The sequence below is a fragment of the Boleophthalmus pectinirostris genome, unplaced genomic scaffold (assembly GCF_026225935.1).
Source record: "Boleophthalmus pectinirostris isolate CB_2022bp ecotype Guang Dong unplaced genomic scaffold, ASM2622593v1 HiC_scaffold_20, whole genome shotgun sequence".
Classification (NCBI taxonomy): Eukaryota; Metazoa; Chordata; class Actinopteri; order Gobiiformes; family Gobiidae; genus Boleophthalmus; species Boleophthalmus pectinirostris.
Window position 1 is genome coordinate 8974954 of NW_026571153.1, and position 22334 is coordinate 8997287.

Below are 22334 nucleotides of genomic sequence, written 5' to 3' on the forward strand. Positions count from 1 at the left end.
TCTATTCTGACCGTAATGATTCACTCTAAGATCTTGTCAATACAATAAAAAAATAAATAAATAAATAAAATACTACTCTTTTAAATTCTACTACTCTTATATAAATACTCATATATAAAAATGCCATGACTGTTTACAATTTAGTTTAAAAGTAATACAAATTGCAAAAATCTAAGCTATATTTGGTACTTTGGCTTAAAAACTTGAAATGACTTAAAGCAGACGACTTGGACTTGACTTGGACTTATGCGCCAGTGACTCGAGACTCGACTTGGACTTGCCTGTATTTGACTTGGGACTGGACTCGGACTTGAAGCCAAAGACTTGAGACTTACTTGAGACTTGCAAAACAACGATCCCACCTCTGCTGTTTACCATGACGCTTCTAAATAAAAACTTTAAAACTTACGCGTAATAATGGCACTAAGGTTTTACGCACGGTGTGTCCTAGCTGTCCGTGAACGCAGCACAACTGTAGGTGCAGCGCAGCTCAGCCTCAGCGCAGAGGAGAGCGGAGAGGGCTGGAGAGAGGACCAGCCTCCTCCGCGGGACGTCCACCGGGGCTTTTAACCGTGCACTCGGGTACAGCCCACTCCGGCGCGGGATGGACCCCAAGCCCCGAGCACGCGCTTCCCTCTGTGACCTGAAGCTTCTTTGACAAACAGCGCAGCTCAAAGGAGGAGGAGGACTTTACGAGCGGCTTGATTCGCTCGGAGTTGGATTCAGACAGTTCCACGTGGATGACTTCACTGACACTTTTACGTCTCGAGAAGCTGTCGCCGTTAAACATGCGCCGCACGTCACGTCTCGCGCTATTCTCCACGCACACTTGCAGCCCGCGCGCGCCCTGCACTGCGTGAGTGAGCCAGAAGCATGCCGCTGGTGGCGTGGGTCCCGCTGGGTCTGCTCCTGGGCTTCATCACCTCGCAGACGTGGAGCGTTCACATGCCGTGGGAGAACCGGGGCTCGCAGCCGCACATCGTCTTCATCCTCGTGGACGACCAGGGCTTCAGGGACGTCGGGTACCACGGCTCCGAGATCAAGACCCCCGCCATAGACCGGCTCGCGGCGCAGGGGGTCAAGCTGGAGAACTACTACGTCCAGCCGCTGTGCAGTCCGTCCCGCAGCCAGCTCATGACCGGCAGGTAACTCAACCCTGCAGATCTCTGATTAGAAGAGCCTAATAGACCACATCGTTATCCTCTACGTAAATCATCGTGTTATTGGATCTTGGACTGACGTAATGACAACATAATGAAGTAATGAACCGTAATTACCTGATTTGGTGATAGCAATAAAATCTAATACCATCATTTATCTATTGGATATGACCAAATAATAATAGACACCTGTCACAGAGCTGCTAATTTCACTTCCAAACTCAAGTAGTAATTCGAACACCACATTTTTCCATTTTTTTTACTGTTTATTGTTGACCAAAACTTAACTTCTGATTCATGAAAGTGTCCGTCTTTGGCAGATATAACAGCTGAACACACTCGTGGCTTATTCTTTTTACAGTAGAAATCAAATATTCTTTAGAAAGTTCTTCCCAAGTCTGTTGCAGAAGTTCTCATAAATGTGTGGCACTTGTAGGTTTCTTGGCTTTCACTCTTCTGTTCAGTTCATCCCAAACCAGCTCGTTGGGGTTTAAGTCTGGACACTGTGCTGGACACTCCATGTTTTCCAGTTTAACATCTTGTTCTTTTTTTCCTGAGGTAGTTTTGGCAGAGCTTGGACTTATGTTTTGTATCTTCTATCTTTTTTTTAACCTCTGTCTGTTCAGTTCTTACCTTTGTGCCATTTCAAGCTCTTCATTGGACTTGCACGACTTGAACTGCAATAAATAACTGGAACAATTAGGGTGTTTGAAAACTTTTGACCGGTAGTGTAAACTTTTTTGGTGGAGGTTTTGCCATCTGCTTGTCTCGGGTTTTACTGACTTAAAAACGTGTACTCTTAGGCTACGTTTAAACGACGACAGTCTGAGCAGAAGATGCAAAAGTGATGTCGTGTCTTCACTTTATACATTTCTGCATTTAGATGAGCGTTTTTGGGAGGAAATCTGCGTGCATACAGTGACGCAAAAGTGTGTGGAATTCAATTGGGTATGCATGCCAGGTTTCTGTGTACTGTATGTACGTGACGTAAACGTGTACGCGACCTGAGCAGATCTGACCAGAGTTTTGCGTCTTGGGCAGTGTCGACGGAAACGGTTTATCGGAGCGTATTCAACTTTTCAGGTTTCAGATTTTTGCGTTATTAAGCCCCAAAAACGCCATCACCGTCTAAACGAAAGGCACTTCTGATAAAATATTTTGTAATTTTTACCCGTAAGAGTTCTCGTGTAAACAGGACATTACTGTGAGTGGGCTCGCCTTTCCGCAGATCTGACATGTAACTTGGCCCTATAGGCGTCACCTGTTGCCTCCGTAGATGTAATTAAGTGTAATGCCATACTTCGGAACATTCCTGGCAACATCTAAATGGAGAGAAGCAGGTGACGGACCCTCCAACAAAAAAAGCTACAAATTGCGCCTTCAATATTCTGTCTTAAAAAAATTACACCTGCATAGTGGGCAGATGTTTTTGTCATGTTTGCAGCTCAGTTGTAAGAGCACGGTGGTTCAATCCCAGCTCCTCCATGCTGTTGTTGTATCCTTTGGCAAGACACTTTGCAGATGCAGATTTGGATGTGGTCCTTTACTCTGATGGAAAAGCACTTCCAGTTTCCTAAGGAGGTGGAAAACTGCTCTATACATCTTTTGCAACCATCCATTTAGATTGTACGCATCTAATACCCCGTTATAATTTATGTTCTGTCTTCCACCGCAACTGTAATAAAACTTATATCTACTGTAAACCTATAGGAGCCACTATTTGTTTTTCCTGGCCTCCAAAACCCGCCTTTCCGTTGTCTGAAATTGTGCATAATGTTCTGAAATGTAAAGTATTGTTAGAGCTATCATCGCTCACGGGGCCATTACACATCCCACATGGCCAGAATCAAACCAAAGCACCCGAATACCCCCTGACAACCCAATCCTTCAATCCTCCAGTAGTTTGAATATCCCGTTACACGACCCATGGGCTGTGAAATTGTACTTTTGGCAGCTGTGGTAGTACTCGCGTTGGTCCTCGGCGGGTGACAGGAAGCTTAAGGTTGGTCCTCCTCTCCTGATGGGGGGGCATGTGGTCTGGCTTTGTACTTTTTGCTTCATGTGAGTAGTATCAGCAGTTTCCCGTGTGCACAGCAGGACTCCTCTTCCACATCTGCTCCAGAGCTCAGCTCCTGCGGGCCGGTCCTGCTGGCAGGGTACAGTGCGGCTTTGGCACGGGTCCGAATGGGTAATGAGCAAAGTGCAGCCACCCACGCTCACCAGGTTTGAAAAGGTGCCACGTAGGTAACAGAGAATATGTGCTCGTAAAAGTGAGTTTAATGTGTCTTAATGTACAGGTGATGCATAAATGATTCAGTTTAAAACATAAGCTTTGTTAACATACAAATTTAAGTTTCTGATATTTTAATTAAGCAATGTTTTCCCATCATCAAATACATTCCTGGAGTTGTATTTCTTCATTGATGCTTGTTTCATGAATCCATTAATCCAAAGTCGCCTTCTCTGAACATTTTTCCTGGATTGTTAAGTATATTCACGCCAGACTGCTATGTGGCTCACTCTGACTTGAGCTGTACACATTATCAGTCTGCAATGCCTTTTACTGCGTCAGACGACTGTTTGAATCTGATTGGTTAAAGCATCATAACAGCAGAACAGAAAAGTCAAAAAATCGAACTTTTGTTACATCCACTGAGCGAAAAGCGCAGACATTTCTATCCACAAGTGCACTGTTACGTTTGGGCACTTTTTGGTTTTTCCCTGTTTTCTTTTTCTTGTTTATATTTTTTGTAGCATTTCTGCCTAGTTTTGTTGTTGTAAGTTAGTTATGTTTTTGTAGTTTTTTTGTACTCATTTCTGGCAGGAGGCCTTAAATACGCGAGCCCGGCACCACCTCTCTCTCTCTCGCTCTCTCCTCCTCCTTCGTCGCCGCCGCAGGTGCCGGAGCGCGCACGCTTGGCGCTGGGAGCCGCCCTGCTGGCTCCCCTGCTCCATTGGTCGGGTAGCTTTTTTGTTAACCGTTAGCTTTTTGTTTTGACCTGGTGGGACCGGCTGTACTGTATTCGCTTTTTTGCTGGGTTTAGGTTGTTGTGTTTTTTTTTGGTCTTTAGATACGGGTGCTGGCACCGACTCCTATGGCCCTGTATAGGATTGGCCCAGTGTCGCACCCTTTTGTTCTTTTTGGCCGGCTCATCAGGTCCACCTTCCGTTGTTACTTTTTTGGTTTGGGTAGGGTTTCTTTTTTTGGGGTTAAAACCATCTCTACACAAAGGAAAAAATAAAAGAACTCTATCCTTGAATTTGGCCTCCGTGTCCTTTGATAAATATGTTGAGACCCATGTTTGTGGATCGTAACACGCACAAAGCTCTTATCTTCTGCAATTTTCACAAACTAAATAGTCTGTACTGACGCTAATATAACCTGAAGTATGTGTGTCAGATTCACAATCGTTGTTTTGGTTCATTTAGACGCTTCACCTTTAGCTTCCTCACAAACCTCAATGCTGTGATGTGATTGGTCCAGTTGCCCAATGAACCTAAAGGCGGGCGCAAGTTTGTCACAGGTTACAGATTGTTGCATCATAGGGAAAACTTCAGACTTCTCCTGCTCAGATTCATGTCCATAAACCATCACTGAACTCGTACTGTAGTCAAATTGTGTTCACAACTACTGGCTCAATTAGCGTGGCATTCACTGAGTCTAAGAGCTTACTTTGTTTAGTTTCTCATTGTTCGTTCCTGTTGCTGACAGCAGAGGAAGCTCCGACGCCCAAATACCTCACTGGAAACGGAAGTGAAGTTTATAAAATGTGTTTTCCAAATGTACATATTATTGCAAGTTAGACCAAAAGCAGAGAATTAAAGCTACAAGCGTGCACAGTATTTGTTCTGTAAGGATTATATGAATTGTTGTATGATGGCACAACAGTGTGGAGTTTGCATTTTTGCCCCAGATCTTGATTGTTATCGACTTGTGCTCTTGATGTTCATCCTCGGTGACTCAGATTCAAACTATGAGGACACGAGCTTTAAAAGGAACTCAAAAATCATGACTTACAACCAATAAATCAGCAAAATCACTTGATGACTGTTTCAAATAGTTCAGTTGCGAAGAATATGAAGGAACATTTCATCATTATTTATTGTTTGCTTATAGAGACATAATAGAGCCACCAACACTGTTCTGTATCTTGTCTCCTCACATGTGCGTTCACTTAAAAAGGCTACGCACGCACAACGCCTTTACAAGCTACAGTTAAGACTGCGAGCCATTATGAGTGATCAGAGATTGTACAGCTGGGAGTCATTTGTCTCTTGTTGTGTTCAGTAAGCATTATTATCAGCGCTATTTGCATGTGCACTTACAGTTCAACTTGTTTGCGTTGGTAAAACCCAGAAAATCTTTGTCAAATACATGATATTTCTGAATATTTCAACTTAAAACCAGTGAACAAATTAGAATTGTTTTGGTCTAACTATTGTATAATATCGTTTCTTGCAATAAACTTCAACCAAATTGCACATTTTGACTGGATTATTGGAGCTAGAATTGTTACGATACTAAAACTTTAAGCTTGATTTCAATACTAAGGAATAGAACCGATACTCACTACTGATTCCAATACCACAAAACAATCTTTCTTTAGACAACAGAATGTGGTTTACTTGTGGCTTACTTTCATATTACCATGTGGTCTTTTATCTGTGTAATCCCTCAGTTGTTCAGGTATGTTCCTGTGTGGTCCAAGGGTGTATCATTCTTAAGATGTTCAAGAAAGGTTCATTTCTGTTTTGTGAATATAACTTTTTAGTATCAATCCTTTCTCAAATGAGTACCTACTTTTGATACTTTTTGATAACTTTATGATAAGTTTTAATATTAATTAGTATCAGATTTTCTACACTTTTGCCAGCCCTTATTGGAGTTATAGCATACTCAAAGAACTATAGATACAGCTTTTTTCATGACCAATTCCAATACTGCTTGTTTAGAATCTAGAGGTACTGATGTCCAGTAAGCTCTGCCGATATTTTTGGGCCGATATAGAGCCAAATTTGATTTATTTTCCCCATATTCTGCAATTAAAATGTACTACAAACTCACCCTCAACCTTTTTTTTTTTAACTTAAACTTACAGGAGAGTAGTGTAGTCATGTTTTGTGCAATTATCTCTTACAATGAACCATTCAAATAAAGATTTATGTGAATTCTTTATGCAGCAAGACAACCAAAACAAAATATCAGCCTGGAGATGATATTTGATATGCTAAAAAAGTGCAAATATCAGATGTAAACCTATGTACAATTAGAGTATTTTTCAGACTATAAGGCACAATATCAATAATGTTGATTTCTCTTGTCTGTTTTCATACATAAGGTGCACCGGATTATTCGCTGCATTAAGCGAAACAAACAGACAACACTTTAGACTGATCCCTTAGTCCGGGCGTCCACGATTCATCAGCAGATCGTGGCGTAATTCGCCCGGTGTTCCATCCCTGTCTTGGTGAATGCGTATTAGTTAGTAGAAGTTTGTTTTTTATTTTCTACGAGGAGGACTCAAATATACATTGGGTAATAATGTGTTTGATGCAGGTTTGCGCACATTCGTTTACATTTTACAGAAACTAAACTTAAAACCACATGGCTAATTTACATAAATAATATAACCGCTGAAAAAAAACAGCTCGCTCCTTGTGCGGTCAGCTTCTGTCGGACTAAAGGACACGACTCTGCAAAGCTCCTGACTACGGTAGCTGTAATGCTTCGACAATCCATCAACCGGTGCGGCTTCGTAGTTCACCAAAGTCGTACTAAAACATTTTGATAGGGACGTAACGATATCCAAATTTCTCTCTATGATATTTTCATGATATGCATCTCACAGTACGACACTAATTATGATATTTTGTAGAGGCTAACAGAATTTTGAATATCCTACTTTTTCTTTTAAAAATGCCTTGACAAGCCTTTTGTTCTGTCATAAACCTAAGAGTTAAGACCTAAAAGTACTTAATAAGTTATTTCATCATGTAAATTGGACTGAAACGCAGCAGAGGATCATGGTCTATGTAGTTTCCTCTGTTTCTTTTAGTTGTTGCCGCACCAAAACAATGAATTTAAGCAAAGATATGCGATATTTTGATATTTTGTGATGGTCCACGATAGTATTGAGAGGCTTTTGACTCTATGACATCACGATATTTCGGTTATTGTTACATCCCTAATTTTGACAGATTTTTGAACGCCGTGTACCACATAAAATCGTTTTGAAAGTCAGTAAGCACAAGCAGAATTAATACATAAGACGCACCGGATTATAAGGCGCGCTGTAGATTTTTGAGAAAATTAAAGGATTTTAAGTGCGCCTTAAAGTCCGAAAAATACTATACAGTTGGCAAGTTGTTCTAGACCAAGATCCCAGCTCAGATCTGGAGAAGGACCCTGGATTTGGCCACTCCTAACTGGTTTACCCGTTGGAGGATGGAGGATGGAGATCGAATAAGCCTTCCTTTCAATCATCTTTAAGATATTATTTACTCTAATCCAATGCTGCATTATCAAAATTCAAGTCTTTTGTATATTTTTCTTTCATGCTGCCATTATTCACCTGCTGTCTCGAAGTTAAGCCTCTGTTTGCAAACGGGAGATGCCATTTGTTTGAGATCAAAACTGTGAAAAGTGATAGAGCTCCATCCATCCGTGAAACAGCACGCGTGAACACATGAGCTCAGCAGACTAAATACTGGAGAACAAAGTCTTTTAACCCGGCCTGTACCAACGCCAGGGCAAACATCAACTGGCAGAGAATTAACGCACAGCAGTAAATCACTACATCTGAATGAGTCTGTTTAGGTCGGTTTCCAGGCCGACTGTCAGCATCTGGATACGCCACGTACTTCTCGGTGTAAGAGTAGTTTATTATTCTAGACTATTTTATATCGGGGGGATGGTTGCTATAGGGCTTTATTTACCTATTTGTCATTTAATCCTTCAGACCAAGAAATGTACACGACCTCTGTTAGGGGTATTTCTAGAATGAATTAAGATTGTTTGTTTTTTAAAAAGTAGAAAGAAATATTGCAGGTCATGCCTCACTTAATTACATAGTTTTTATATTGTGAACGTTCTCCATATGCCCAGCTGGTTTACATAAAGATATATAAGATCTTATAAAAGGAGAATGTCCAATGTTGCAACGAATATACACTTTTTCCATACAAATGATACAGATGTATAGGGGTACGTTGAGCACAACCTGTGGATTTTAATATTTATGGTAAAAACTCTTAATTGAAGTTACTCCAGACTTGTGGTGGTAAACTGATATTGTAACCACAGCTGCTCTGAGGTTGTGTAGAAGTGAGGCTGCCAGTCCATGCCACCAACACTCACACCACATTCATAACATGTGGGTGAAGTGTCTTGCCCAAAGGCACAATAATAGCATACAATAGAGCCATTGTCCCCCACTGGAACATGAGATTACCAGCGGTCTCCCATCCAAGTATTAAACAGGGCCAGCCTCTTAGTTTTGAAGCTCTGACTAGATCGGGCATTGACACGGTGCTATGTTGAGTACAAATGAGAATCACAGAGTCCCTCATGATTCAATATGATACTTGGTACATGGCTCACGATACAATAGTATCACTATATGGCAATAGATGCAATAATCCAGCGGTTTTCAATAGGTGAGGCCCTCCAAAGAGCCACTGGGAGGGCGTGACACACATGGACTAAACCAGGACTGAACCAGAAATGAATGCCTGGACCAACAAAAGGACTGGCACAGAGTTCAGGCCCCACGGAGCAAAGCACAGCCGTCGCTCGATCGCGCTCTGTGCTCTCTCTCAAATCCAGGATTAATCCAGGTCTAGTCCTGCTGTAGTCCTGCTGTAGTCCTGGTGTAGTACTGGTGTAGTACTGGCATAGGCCTGGTTTAGGCCTGGTTTAGTCCTGGTTTAATCCTGTGTCCTACTGATGTTCAGTCATGTTAAAAGTTGCTCAGTTAGGCCTGCATGAAGTTGGAAATTATTTGCTGTTGCCAAAATCGTTTATGAATGCACAAAAAAATGAAAATACAATATTTAAAAAATATATATATATTATTAGTTGTTATTGTAACTCATCATTGGCAGGAACACAAAAGATGCATTTCCTTCAAAGGCCGGGGCAGATGAGAGTTTGGGTAGGGGGGGCTCGGCTGTATTTACCTTCTCTATTTCCTATTACCTGCTCACATTCATTCAATTTAAAAACCCTTGCAACAATCGATATATTGCACATGATACTCTTGCAGACCCACATACATTTTAACAACAATACTTCTTCGTTAAACCACTACCAAACACTAAACACTGAGTTAAGATGAAATATATTCATTTTAATCACAAAAACAGTGAATATCCATCCATCCATTTTCTTCCTCTTATCTGAGGCCGGGTAACGGAGGTAGCAGTCTGAGCAGAGACTCCCAGACTTCCTTCACCCCAGACACATCCTCCAGCTCCTCCAGGGGGACCCCGAGGCGTTCCCATTCCAGCCGAGAGACATAGTCCCTCCAGCGTGTCCTGGGTCTTCCCCGGGGCCTCCTCCCGGTGAATATGTGAGTGAATATGTCACGTGTATTGGATAAACAAGTTTCCTCCCACTGAATAAACAACCAATTTGTAGTGGTTTCACACACAAAAACAGCTAAAAAATACCAAAAAATTACATAAAATTTAGGATTGCAACATATCACTTTCAGTATTTTTGCATACCCCTAGTGGAACATACAAACATACATACAAAACATCACACACAGATGTTTTGTATGTTTTCCCACAACTCTAAATTACAACTAATTACAGCTATAAATTTCCATAAACATTTGTACTGTCCAGTGTCCACGTATTTGTACATATAACTTATACTTGTCACATAGTTTACCGCAACTTTATTACAACGCTCAGATTCCTACATAAACATTTATCCCATACATATTGAACAATAAATCAGTAAAAGGGTGGATATAGCTGCTCTGACCACAAATATCTGTCATGACAATAGCCTAAGTCATGAGTGGGCGTTGACTTCCTCGGCGTACACTACAGCAGAACACACGGACAAGCTGGAGCAGGACTTATTGTACACACTGACTGTACTGGGAGAGTGTGGTCAGATTGGAGGTTTGGGAACATATGGAAAATATCAGCCCTGTCAAACACGGCCTCGCTTAGTTTTCCTTTAACAAACTTGTGGGGACGTGACCCGTGGGCTGTTGATAGCATCTTCTACATCACGTACAAGCAGGGCCCCGAGGAAGACGGAGAAAAGGTGCTGAAATGATGAATGATACAAGATAATGGGATAGATTTACGGTAAATTAGGTCAGTGTTAAAGACTGTTTTAATCCGTTACAACATGGTTTTGAGGAATATTTGAACAATGATAAATCAGGATGCACCGATCTGATACTGGAATCCGATATTGGCCCCGATCCAGAAAAGACTGCTTGGTCTTATATCTGCTTCCAAATCCTGGTTGGGCATTTAAATTTATGTAATAAGTAGGGTGAGTAGATTTTCAAAATTAAAAACTTGAGGGTGGTGGTGGTTGGCAATAATAAAATTGTGAAACAAGTGCATAATTAAGGAAAATTATTCTCTACTCGGCTCATTTATTACTAACGTGAGTCAGTAGAGTCACATTTTTTTTGTGTTTTGGTCATTTTTAAGCAGCTTTTCTGTATTTTACCTACACAAACTACAATGTATGCCTCTCTTTACTGTTGGCAGGGATGAAATTGGTTAAAAATAGGGACACCTCGGACATTTCTTGTATAAAACTTCGACAAATCACTGGTTTTGGTTAAATCTGCGACAAGGGACATAGGGCTAAAAACTGGTAGCCAGACTGGCGCCACCTAGTGCCTCCACTCAGTTTAATTTCTCTCCAGCGACTAGGTCAGGAATCAAGAACACTAGACGTTCTGCAAAAAACCCCAAAAGTGCGAGTTCGGGCGCCAGTCAATCAGTGAAGAGCCAGACATTCTGTGTTGGCAACGATTCCAGAGATCGAGGATTTAAAGCCGGAACAAAGAGAATGTTCAGTGAATTTTATCAAGGGGAAAGTACCTACCTACTGTTGAGCAAACGAATCCTAATACTGCGAGGTCAGACGGTTTCTACGAAGTGAAACCGGCTGATGAATCAGGCTACAAAACTGGGACTGTTCCGTGTAAATACTAGGTCTGGTCACTAGGGATGTAACAATAACCGAAATATCGTGATATTGTATCGTCAAAAGTCTCACAGTAATATCATGGACTGTCACAATATATCAAATTGCAAGTTCTTTTGCATGGTTTTACAGTAGCAACAGCTTATAAATATTGGGAACTACATATCCCATGATTCATTTCAGCGCAGAAAACATGAAGAGATATGTTTTTTGTACTTGAATTCTTGGGATTATGACAGAAATAATTCACACCAAAATCTTGTCAAGGTATTTATTTTAAAAACAAAAAAGTTTCCTATCTACAATTATATCAGCCTCTCCAAAATATCGCTATAATTATCGTACTGTGAGATGCATATCGTGATAATATCGTACCGAGAGATTTGGATACCGTTACGTCCCTACTGGTCGCCTTATTAATGAGTCTCATAATGTTTGAACTTTATACAAAGATTTATACAATGATTTTCTGTAGTTACTTGAGAAAAAAATAATAACCATATAACACATTTTGATCAGTTTTTTCTCATGTTATTTTCATTTTAAAGAAATAAATGTTGCACTGGTATACGTTGATATCGGGTAAAAGCAGATTAAAGCCATAGTATCAAGACGTTTTAATATTGTATAATTAAAAATATGGCAGCAATTATAATCGGATACAATGGCTGCAGCTATTTAGATTATATAATGTTCATTGTAAAAAACATGTCATGTCTTAAACTGATTAATTTGTCATATACGAACTCTTTTCGTCAAAACTGCATAGGTCCAATGTGAGCTGTGTGTTTCGAAGTATATGTAATTTTGAGCTAGAATAGGCTGTGGCATTTCGTGGTAGAGGAGTAGTTGTAATACCACACCGTGACATCCTGTGTGACATTAGTGCTGTTTTGCTCCTTTCACCATAGTGCTGTTCTGTAGTAAAAAGGTGGTTTTGTGTTTTTGTGGAAAATACAGAACCCAAGAGAGCTCTCCTGAACTGCTGACTACATTTTGATCTTGCAGGTTGCATAATTTGTGTTGCCTAGGGTGTTGTAGTTTCATGTTTGGTCCTCCTCTTTACATGTTGAAAGATGATTTTGATAAGAATAACCAGATTTTCAAAATTAAAAACTGGGTCACACCTGGTTTGGGGTGGTTGATGATAAAACTGTGAAAAGAGCACGTAATTAAAAACATTTTTAGGCACTTCTCCACTCACTTGTGAATCAGTAACCAGCATGAGGCTTTTGGCAGTTTTCACCCACAGTTTTCTGTATTTAGACAAAACACTTGACAATATATTTCTCTCTTTACTGTTGGTGGGGATCAGATTGGTCAAAAATAGGGACATCTGGGACATTTCTTGTGAGCCAGGCTGGCGCCACCTAGTGCCTCAACTCAATTTAATTTCTCTCTAGCGACTAGGTCAGGAATCGGAATACACTAGACGGTTTTCAAAAACCCCAGAAGTGCGAGTTCGGGCAACAGCCAATCAGCGAAGACCCATACATTCTGTGTTGGCAACGATTCCTGAGATCAAGGATTTAAAGCTGGAACAAAGAGAATGTTTGGTGAATTTTATCGAGGGGAAAGACGTTATTGCCCTTCTTCCTACAGGATTTGAGAAAAGCTTAATATACCAGTTATCCCCGTTAGCGATGCTTTACATACTGTACATCACAACCAAATAACAGCCGTTGGTTAAATAAAAAAGTACTCGCCTACTGTCGAGTGAACGAATCCTAATGGAAGGACAGACGGTTTCTACGAAGTGAAACCGGCTGATGAATCAGGCTAAATTCTTGTATAAACTGGGACAAATCAGTGGAAAGCATTCACAATATTTTACTTATTCCCCAAATATTTGCTGTTACGGTAAAGGTTTTACAGGGGTCATGGGAACTTTCTGTGCAGAAGTCGCACTGATGTGATTATAGGCTTCCAGTCTAAGTCAGGCTCTTGTACTTTGCCTTTCAACTCATCTTTACTCCCTGAGATGTATGGCCAAGGAAAGGTCAGAGGTCAATGCCAGTGCTACAGCTAACAATGTAAAGTGAACACATGTGCGTATGCGGTTTGCACGATTGCGGACGGATGCAGTGATTGATGCTTTTGAACTTGTCAGTTCGGTTCTTTTCTCTGCAGTCAGTAGCTTGTGCACACTCGCTGCGCCCCACATCGCCTCAAGCTACAATTTGAATATCAAACAACACATGGTGATCATTTGGGTATGAAATGTATTCTGACTATTCCTTTTGTTGTCACTTGTTCAGCTGTCATTCTTGAATAAAGCAAAGAGCTATTGTGTGTATATTACAATATAACTTGCCAAGCTATAATGCTCATGAAAAACTTTTTGTGTAGTCAGTTGGTATCGTATTTTTCAGACTATTGGCGCACTTAATAATCCTTTTAAGTTTCTCAAAAATCAACAGTGCGTCTTATGTATTAATTCTGGTTGTGCTTACTGACCTCGTACTGATTTTATGTGGTACACGGCGATCAAAAATCTGTTAAAATGTTTTAGTACATTTTTGGTAAGCTACAAAGCCACACCGCTTGATGGATTGTCAAAGTATTACAGTTACTGTAGTCAGGAGCCTCGCAGAGTCCGACAGAAGCTGACAGCATCAGCGCACAAGGAGCGAGCTGTTTTTTTCAGTGCTTATAGTTTATACAAATTAGCCATGTGTTTTTAAGTTTCGTTTCAGTAAAACGTAAACAAATGTGAGCAAAACTGTATTAAACACATTATTACTCAACATATATTTGAGTCCTCCTCTTAGAAAATAAAAAACAAACTTGAATTATCCACCCACATTCACATTCTTAATACACATTCACCAAGACAGAGAGGCAACACCACGCAAATTACGCCACGATCTCCCAATGGATGGTGGATGCCTAGACTAAGGCTCAGTCTCAAGTGTCGTCCGTTTGTTTCCCTTAATGTGCCTTATAATCCGGTGCATCTTATGTATGAAAATAAATGAGAGAATTCAACATTATTGATATTTTGCCTCATAATCCGGTGCGATTTATAGTCAGAAAAATACGGTGATCAGATTCTTTTGCAAAATCCATGTCTACCAGGGCTGCACAGTTTGGGGAAAATAGTAAGTGTGATTTCTCTGACAAGCATTACAATAGTCATTATATTTGTGATTGATGTTTTAATACTAGGATTCTGTTTAAAGTTCAGACACATTCAGGGTTGGAGTATTGACAAAAACATGAACTGCCAAATGAATCACATTTCAAAACGCGTTTGTACAGATATCAGTTACAGGGTTAGCAGTTTTTATGCAGAATAAGACAGGATAATGTGTTGTTTTTGGAGAATAATCTGCTACTTATAAAACTGCAGCTTTAGCAATTTGTTAATTCCATCCATTCACACTGTAATTTCGATTAAATTGCTATTAATCTTGCAGTCCTAATGTCTACATTGTCCCAGTGAGGCTTCCATAGGCTATGTAAACAGAGGCATAGTGTTAAACGTCCTATATTACGCAAAGATTGACTCTTGTGAGCGTTGAGTCCTGGCATTCCCCATGATTACCCCCGTTTTCTACAGTGTCACTTTTTATTTGTTTGTAAAGCGTCTTTGAGTGTCCAAAAAAAGCGCTATATAAATTCAATGTATTATTATTATTATGATTATTATTATTATGCTGTTAGCTCTTCAAAAACAAGCCTGGAGTTGGGTTTTGTTTCTTACATAAGTTTGAGTAACCATTTATTATTAGTCTGTCTGCTTCTCCAAAGCTCAAAATGCTCTGTTCCACTTTGTAATGTCTATGAAGTTTTCAAGTTAACATTTCCTTTTATCTAGCCAGACTGGCACCACCTAGTGCCTCCGCTCAATTTAATTTCTCTCCAGCAACTAGGTCAAGAATCGGAATACACTAGTCGGTTCGAAAAACCCGGGAAGAGCAAGTTTGGGCACCAGCCAATCAGCGAAAAGCCATATATTCTGTGTTGTCAATGATTCCCGAGATTGAGGATTTAAAGCCGGAACAAAGAGAATGTTTAGTGAATTTCATCAAGGGGAAAGACGTTATTCTTCCTACGGGATTTGGGAAAAGCTTAATATACCTAACTAGATGACCAAAAAGCAGCGATTGGTTAAATGATAAAAAGTACCCACATCCTGTCGAGTGAACGAATTCTAACACTGCGAGGTCAGACGGTTTCTACAAAGTGAATCCAGGTGATGAATCAGGCTACCTTTTACCTTTAGTTCAACAGAGATGGGCAATTCCAGGGCAGAAATCATCCAAATGATTCTAATGAAAGTGAATGGAGTTTAAAAACACAGTGGAGCACTTCCTGTATTATGAGGCGGAAATGTTTACAGCCTAAATTTGCAGGATTTGTGTGTTAAACATGTGTGAATGAAACAAAACACAACTCCAGGTCTGTTTAATTTAACATGTAACTGAATATCTCTCTTAAGGTTCAATAAAATCCTTTGATACATATTACGTTCTGACTGTGCGCTAAGTGTGAGCAGTGTGAGGGAGTAAACTAAGCCGTGTCCTGTCCCTCCCCTGCTGCCTGAGCTTCATCCATCAGCGGTGCAGATACTTAAAGCCATTAGGCCTGAGAGGGAACAGTCAGACACTTTCAGGGGGACAGGGGCCGCTCTCCAAAAGCTGCTCTGTCATCCCCAACACTGCGCTCTTACATTAGCCGAAACCGCATATACGCAACATAGAGAGAGGGAGAGAGAGGGAGGAGGGGCCTTAAGAGGAAAGTGAACCTGTAACCTCACACTCTCTCCATCTACCCTCACTTCATTCAGATCAGTCATTCATACAGCGCTGGTATACTGTAAAGGTAGGGCCATTTTTGCAGGTAATGCCATGTCTGCACAGGTAACTCTACTACTTCTGTCCATTAACGCAACTTACTTTCAATATTTATTACTACTGATGGGCCAATGAGACGGAGCTCCGGAGCACGTCTCGTTCTTTCTGAAACAAATTGCTCTGAAGCGCTGCCTCGGAGCTCGTCTCGCAGCAGCCGCTCACGTGGCCAAAGTGTGGAAGTGTTGGTCCCTCTCCCTACTGCTTCGCTCTGCGTGTCAATTGCTTCAGTGTATCGAAGCGTTTCATTGGCTCAGCGAATGTTCCGCTCTGTGATTGGTTCAGAGTGTCAGAGTGTTCAGCGCGCTTCCGTGGTCTGACAAGCGCTGAACTGCTACAGTATAAAAGATGCACCAATATTTCTTAAAAATGTTGGGTAGTGAGGAGTATTGTGTGACGTTAGTGGTGATTTTGGCGACTTTTGGCATTTGTTTCATTTTCGATGGCATCTACAAGTGGAAAAAAGTGATCCATGGTTTGGGATCACTTTGATCTAATTCCACCTCACAAGGTAACACCTATTTTCTTATTTACAGCTGTTATTTATGTTGTTCTTTACATATTATTTTAAATCATCATTGTTATTGTTGTCGTTGGTACGGTGTCGCTCTGCACACAAGTATTGTCTTACACTAACAATACTTCATCGATGCTGAGACGCCTGTGTGCCAATGGTTAAATTTGTCCACTAGAGGTCAGTGTTTCTCCGACGCCTCAGACACGTCGAACCATTTGAGACAATATTGCGACTGAGGTGTCAATGCTTCACGAGGCTCCATTCGCCCATCACTACTTATTACTTTTCCTGGTAGGGGTGTAATGGTACACAAAAATCACAGTTCGGTACGTACCTCGGTTTTGGGGTCACAATTCAGTTCATTTTCGGTACAGTATGGGAACAAAATGAAAAACCATTTGCTTGCTGTTTATTTGTGTTTTTATTAAACCATCACTTTGTTTTAACGTTATACAAACTGGAAAATTAAATAAATGAAAAGTGCTGCTTGTTAATACTAATAAGTTAAATAAAATATTCTCAAATAAGCAACAAATGTATGAACTATTATAAAAAATAAATTCTTTGTAAACAGTAAACAAAACTCTTCAAAAAGTAAAGCACAGCACTAACAGTTCCAGCATGAAGTTTTACTCAATCTTCATATTTTTGGCCAGAAAAAAACATCTGTCTGCAGTAAGTGGAGATTTGCGGTTGAAAATACCCTTTCGCTAAGGACAGAGTTCGCGGGAATCGGGGAGGGGGGTTCCGTGCCGGAGCAAGTGAGGATCTTGGCGCGATGACCGTAGTTTTTGAGGATTCACGTGGTTTGAATAGATGTAGTCAAGGTTGGGGGCAACTGTTGTTACAGCAGCCACCTTGAAACACTGGCACCCCAATCACGTACCCTTGTGAATATTAAAGAGCCGAGCCTTAAGTGTAGTTGAACAAGTAGTGGCGAAAAGTAAACACACACAAATTGCGCAAATTCACTCGTGCACACCCCTGCACCGAACCAAATGCCCAAAACAGTTCAACATGAATACATGTACTGTTACACCCCTAATTCTTGTTTATTGCTTGGTAACCACAATGTAAGTTGAGTTTTCTTCTCCAGACCTTTCTCCAAACATTATTTCTGTAAGGTGTGCTGTATGCATTAAAAGTGCATTATTTAACTTTTCTCCATGGAGATGTTCTTGCTTTGCCGGAAATGCTCCACATTATGGAATTAAACTCATCAATCGCCCATGGAGAAAAGCAGGTGGCGGAAAAATGGTTGTGCACTCGGCCTATTCATGAGTAAAGTGAGTCAGTATAGTCACATTTTCTTTGTTTTGATCATTTTTAAGCAGCTTTTCTGTATTTTACCTACAAAAATTAAAATGGATGCAGGTATCAAATTGGTCAAAAATATGGACACTTTGGACATTTCTTTTATAAAACTGGGACAAATCAGTGGTTTTGTATAAATCTGCTGGGACAGGGGACACAGGCTCAAAAACTGGGACTGTCCCGGGTAAATAGGAACATCTGGTCGCACTAGTAAGAAGTTTCATAAAGTTTGAAATTTATACAAAGATTTTCCGTAGTTACTTGAAAGGTAAATAATAACCACAGATCACGTTTTGGTATAGGTTGATATCTGGTATGAGCAGATCTTTAAAGCCATAGTATCAAAACTAGGGATGGGCATTCGATGAAATTTTCTTAATCGATCGTCGGAAGAATTAACGATCGATTATCGATTCATCAAATCATTAACGTTTTTATATTAAAATGATCATCATTATTATTACTATCTGCACTACTAATCTGCATAAATAAATTCAACTTTACGACACATAAACCGTAACCACTCTAGAGCCACATCAATCTGTTTGACATTATAATGTGTTTGATTCAGTTTTGCGCAACTCTCACAGAAACTAAACTTAAAACCGCATCGCTAATTTGCATAAACTCAGCGAAGATAAAACTGCAGCTCTTGTGTCGCTGATGCGGTTCAATTTCTGTTGGATTAAAAGACATGACTCAGGTGAATACAGGTTAGTGTGACCAGATTTGCGTTTGTCAAAACCAGGACACCGTACGGGGGGAGGGAGGTGGGACTCGTCATCGACATTGCACGACTCTCACCTGGTAAAACTTTTTCCCACTGGACACCGAAACATATGTTCCTGCTTTATACACTGTGCACATGGACTCACACTTGTCCCGAACGCAACGGAAAGCGTGGAATTTCTTGTGCAACTCATCGTTAAATACACATTTGTGCTTTGGTACGTTACAGACTGACTGACTGTTTGTGTCTCGGTCCTTCTGAGTGCAGAGAGACACATGTACGGACCCTGTTTGGTCACGCTACGCACAGCAACCTACATTCGGTTTGTCGATTAAAATTTACGTAATCGATGAAATTCTTAATGATCAATTATCGATTAATCGATTAATCATGCCCATCCCTAATCAAAACGATTTAATACTGTATAATTAAAAATATGGCTGCAGTTATAGTTGGTGCAATTATCAAATCACAATGGCTGCAGTTATTTAGATAATAGAATGTTCACTGCAAAGAATATGTCCTCTCTTCAAGTGCTTAAGGGTTGAATGATTTGAGACAAAATAGGTTCAAGGTTATTTATTTGTCATTCAAGCCTGCGAGAGAAACACATGACAGAACGAAATGTGTTCCTCCAGGCCCAGTGATTAAGAGAGATAAAAATGATAATAAATAAGCCATATTAAAAAGTGCATCAAGAGCATTTAGTTCTTGATGTACTTTACTGATTTATCTGTTAACTGTTATCTGATTACTTTACTGATTTATCTCAAAATATTTAATTACTTTAATTACTTTTTGTGACTAGCATTGCAGTTGTGTTGGATTTGCAATTTCTGTATTAGTAATAAGATTCTTCAAAGTTCATATTTTAAACACTTCCACAAGAGTTGACAGACAGACCAAAATATGAACTGACAAACTAATACAAGAATCACATGTCAGTACATGTTTCTACACATCTAAAAGACACGGTTTGCAGTTTTTTTAAATAACACAGGATATTTTGTTGTTACTGGGGGAATTACGGTGGCCTATTTTCAAAAATTGCAACCTTTGTGATTTGCTAATTGCATATATTCACGCTGAGGTTTAGATTAAAAAATGTAAGTAATCTCGTAGCTCTCGTAAGAATGCATGTTTTCAAGATGCCAACAAAAACACAATAATTAAATGCTGAATAGATCTTATAGTTTAATGCCATGCTGTGGAACATTCCAGACGAGCAATAACATCTTCGTGAGACAAAAAGGTAGCATACTCTTCACCACAAAAGTGCATCTTTAAAGGTTCAGTCTGGAATTTTTGGACATAGGACATCATTTCCTAGTGAGCCAGAGTGTTGGAGACGTGTGGAGACACTTTTTAAAATATTCCATCCAGTCCTTGTATTTGCAGAGGTCACTGGTGCTAGGCTAGTGCATGTTAACGGCCATAGTTATCCTGCCACTAAAAACAGTCTTACCCACTCCACAAAACACTAGAGATGTAACAATAACAGAAATATCGTGATATTGTGTCGTCAGAGTTCACACAATAACATCGTGGACCATCACAATATATCGAATTACAAGTCTCTTTGCTTAAAGTAAGAGTTATGGTGCAGCAATAGCTAAAAAAGACAGAGGGAACTACATAGACCATGATCCTTTGCTCCATTTCAGTGATAAATACAAAAGAAATAACAGTTCTAAGCACTTTTAAGTCTTAATTCTTTGGATTAAGTCTTGTCAAGGCATTTTAAGAGGAAAAAGTTGCATATTAACAATTTTGTTGGCAGCCTCCACAAAATATTGCAATAAATATCATACTGTGAGATGTATATCGTGAAAATGTCGTACCGAGAGATTTAGATATTGTTACATCCCTAATCGTGAGACTCCCCACCATATCGTGAGCTTTCCCACGATATCGCAATAAATATCGTACCGTGAGGGTCATACTGTGACGATATTGTATCGTGAGACTTGGATATCGTCACACTCCTACAAAACACCCGAAGCAAATCTATTATTACGCCAAACTGTCGATGTGAATGTTTGTGTTGATAGAATAACGTTACATAATCTTGCATTGTATGAATCGTCGCATGTTGAGGGACTATTTTCTCAGCAGCAGCTGAATTTGACTTTGTCGGTAAGATGGGTTCTAGGTGATATCAGTCCACCGATGCCAAGCTTTCTATCAGGAAGTACAACTCGCTGCTGCTGCTCAGACATAAATCCTTCAAATGCAAGGTTGGTTTTACTTCTAAAATTATTCTATCAACACAGACATTTACATCGACAGTCTGGTGTAATAATAGATTTGCTTCGGGTGTTTTGTGGAGTGGGTAAGACTGTTTGTACTGGCAGGAAAACTATGGCCATTGACATGCACTAGCCTATAGAGCCCTGCACCCGCGGGACCTGATGCGGGAGCGGGATTACACAATGCCGGAGCAGGTGGGTGGGATGATAAACTGCAGTCCCGCAAACTAAATATAAGTGTAAAGTAAAATATACAAATGATGAATGTAAGCCTATCATGTATCATTTGTGCTGGATATTTTATTTGGCATTAATAAAAACATTTTAAGCAGCAGACCGTCCCCCGTCCCATATGCCGCACCACTAAACCAGAATTGAACCAGAACTAAACCAGGACTAAACCAGGTCTAAACCAGGGACTAAACCAGGTCTAAATCAGGATTAAACCAGAATTGAACCAGAACTAAACCAGATCTAAAACAGGACTAAACCAGGTCTAAACCAGGAATAAACCAGAATTGAACCAGAACTAAACCAGGTCTAAGCCAGGACTAAACCAGGACTAAACCAGGACTAAACTAGGTCTAAACCAGGAATAAACCAGGACTAAACCAGGTCTAAAACAAGTCTAAAACAAGTCTAAAACAGGTCTAAAACAAGTCTAAAACAGGTCTAAAACAGGTCTAAAACAGTCTAAAAACAGGTCTAAAAACAGGTCTAAAACCAGGACTTACACAGGACTAAACCCCCCCTGTCCGTGGCGCAAAAAAGGTGGGGACCACTGTTTTAGACAATTCCTTTCTGCTTCTCTGTGTCTGATAGAGCTTAAGAAAGTGAACATTTTCATCTGACAGAGCAGGAACGGGACAAAATATCGCACGGACTGAAAATTACAATTCTTTGCGGGAGCGGGACTGAAAATTCTGTCCCGCGCAGACCTCTACTAGAACTAGCACCAACGACCTCTGCAAATACAAGGACTGGATGGAATATTTGAAAAAAGTGTCTCCACACATCTCCAACACTTTGGCTCACGAGGAAATCTGTCTCTTTGACTTTATAACGGCAGCAACACAGTCAAATCACTCCAATCCAAAAAGTCATATTAAGATTCAAAACAACTATCAGTACATTTATGGGAACTTCAAAAACCCGTATGAATAAATCCCAACCTAAAGCTCGCTCCTTTTATAACCATGTACCAATCTTATAGACCCTTATCCACAGCTGTACTGGACTCTGTATGTAAACAGTTTGAGTGATAGTGAACATCCTCGCCGAGTACAAGATATATCACCGGCAGCTCTCTCTCTGATGAA

At 40.2% G+C, this 22334-nt stretch overlaps 1 protein-coding gene across 1 annotated transcript in view; it reads left to right on the forward strand.

Moving 5' to 3' along the window:
* The first annotated feature begins 518 nt into the window (after nt 1–518).
* The window catches only part of LOC110158725 (arylsulfatase J-like), a 37118-nt gene continuing 15302 nt past the window's right edge, over nt 519–22334 (forward strand). The window contains 1 exon segment of the mRNA XM_020923249.2: nt 519–1145. Within this exon segment, the coding sequence (XP_020778908.2) occupies nt 874–1145 (272 nt within the window). The 5' untranslated portion in view covers nt 519–873.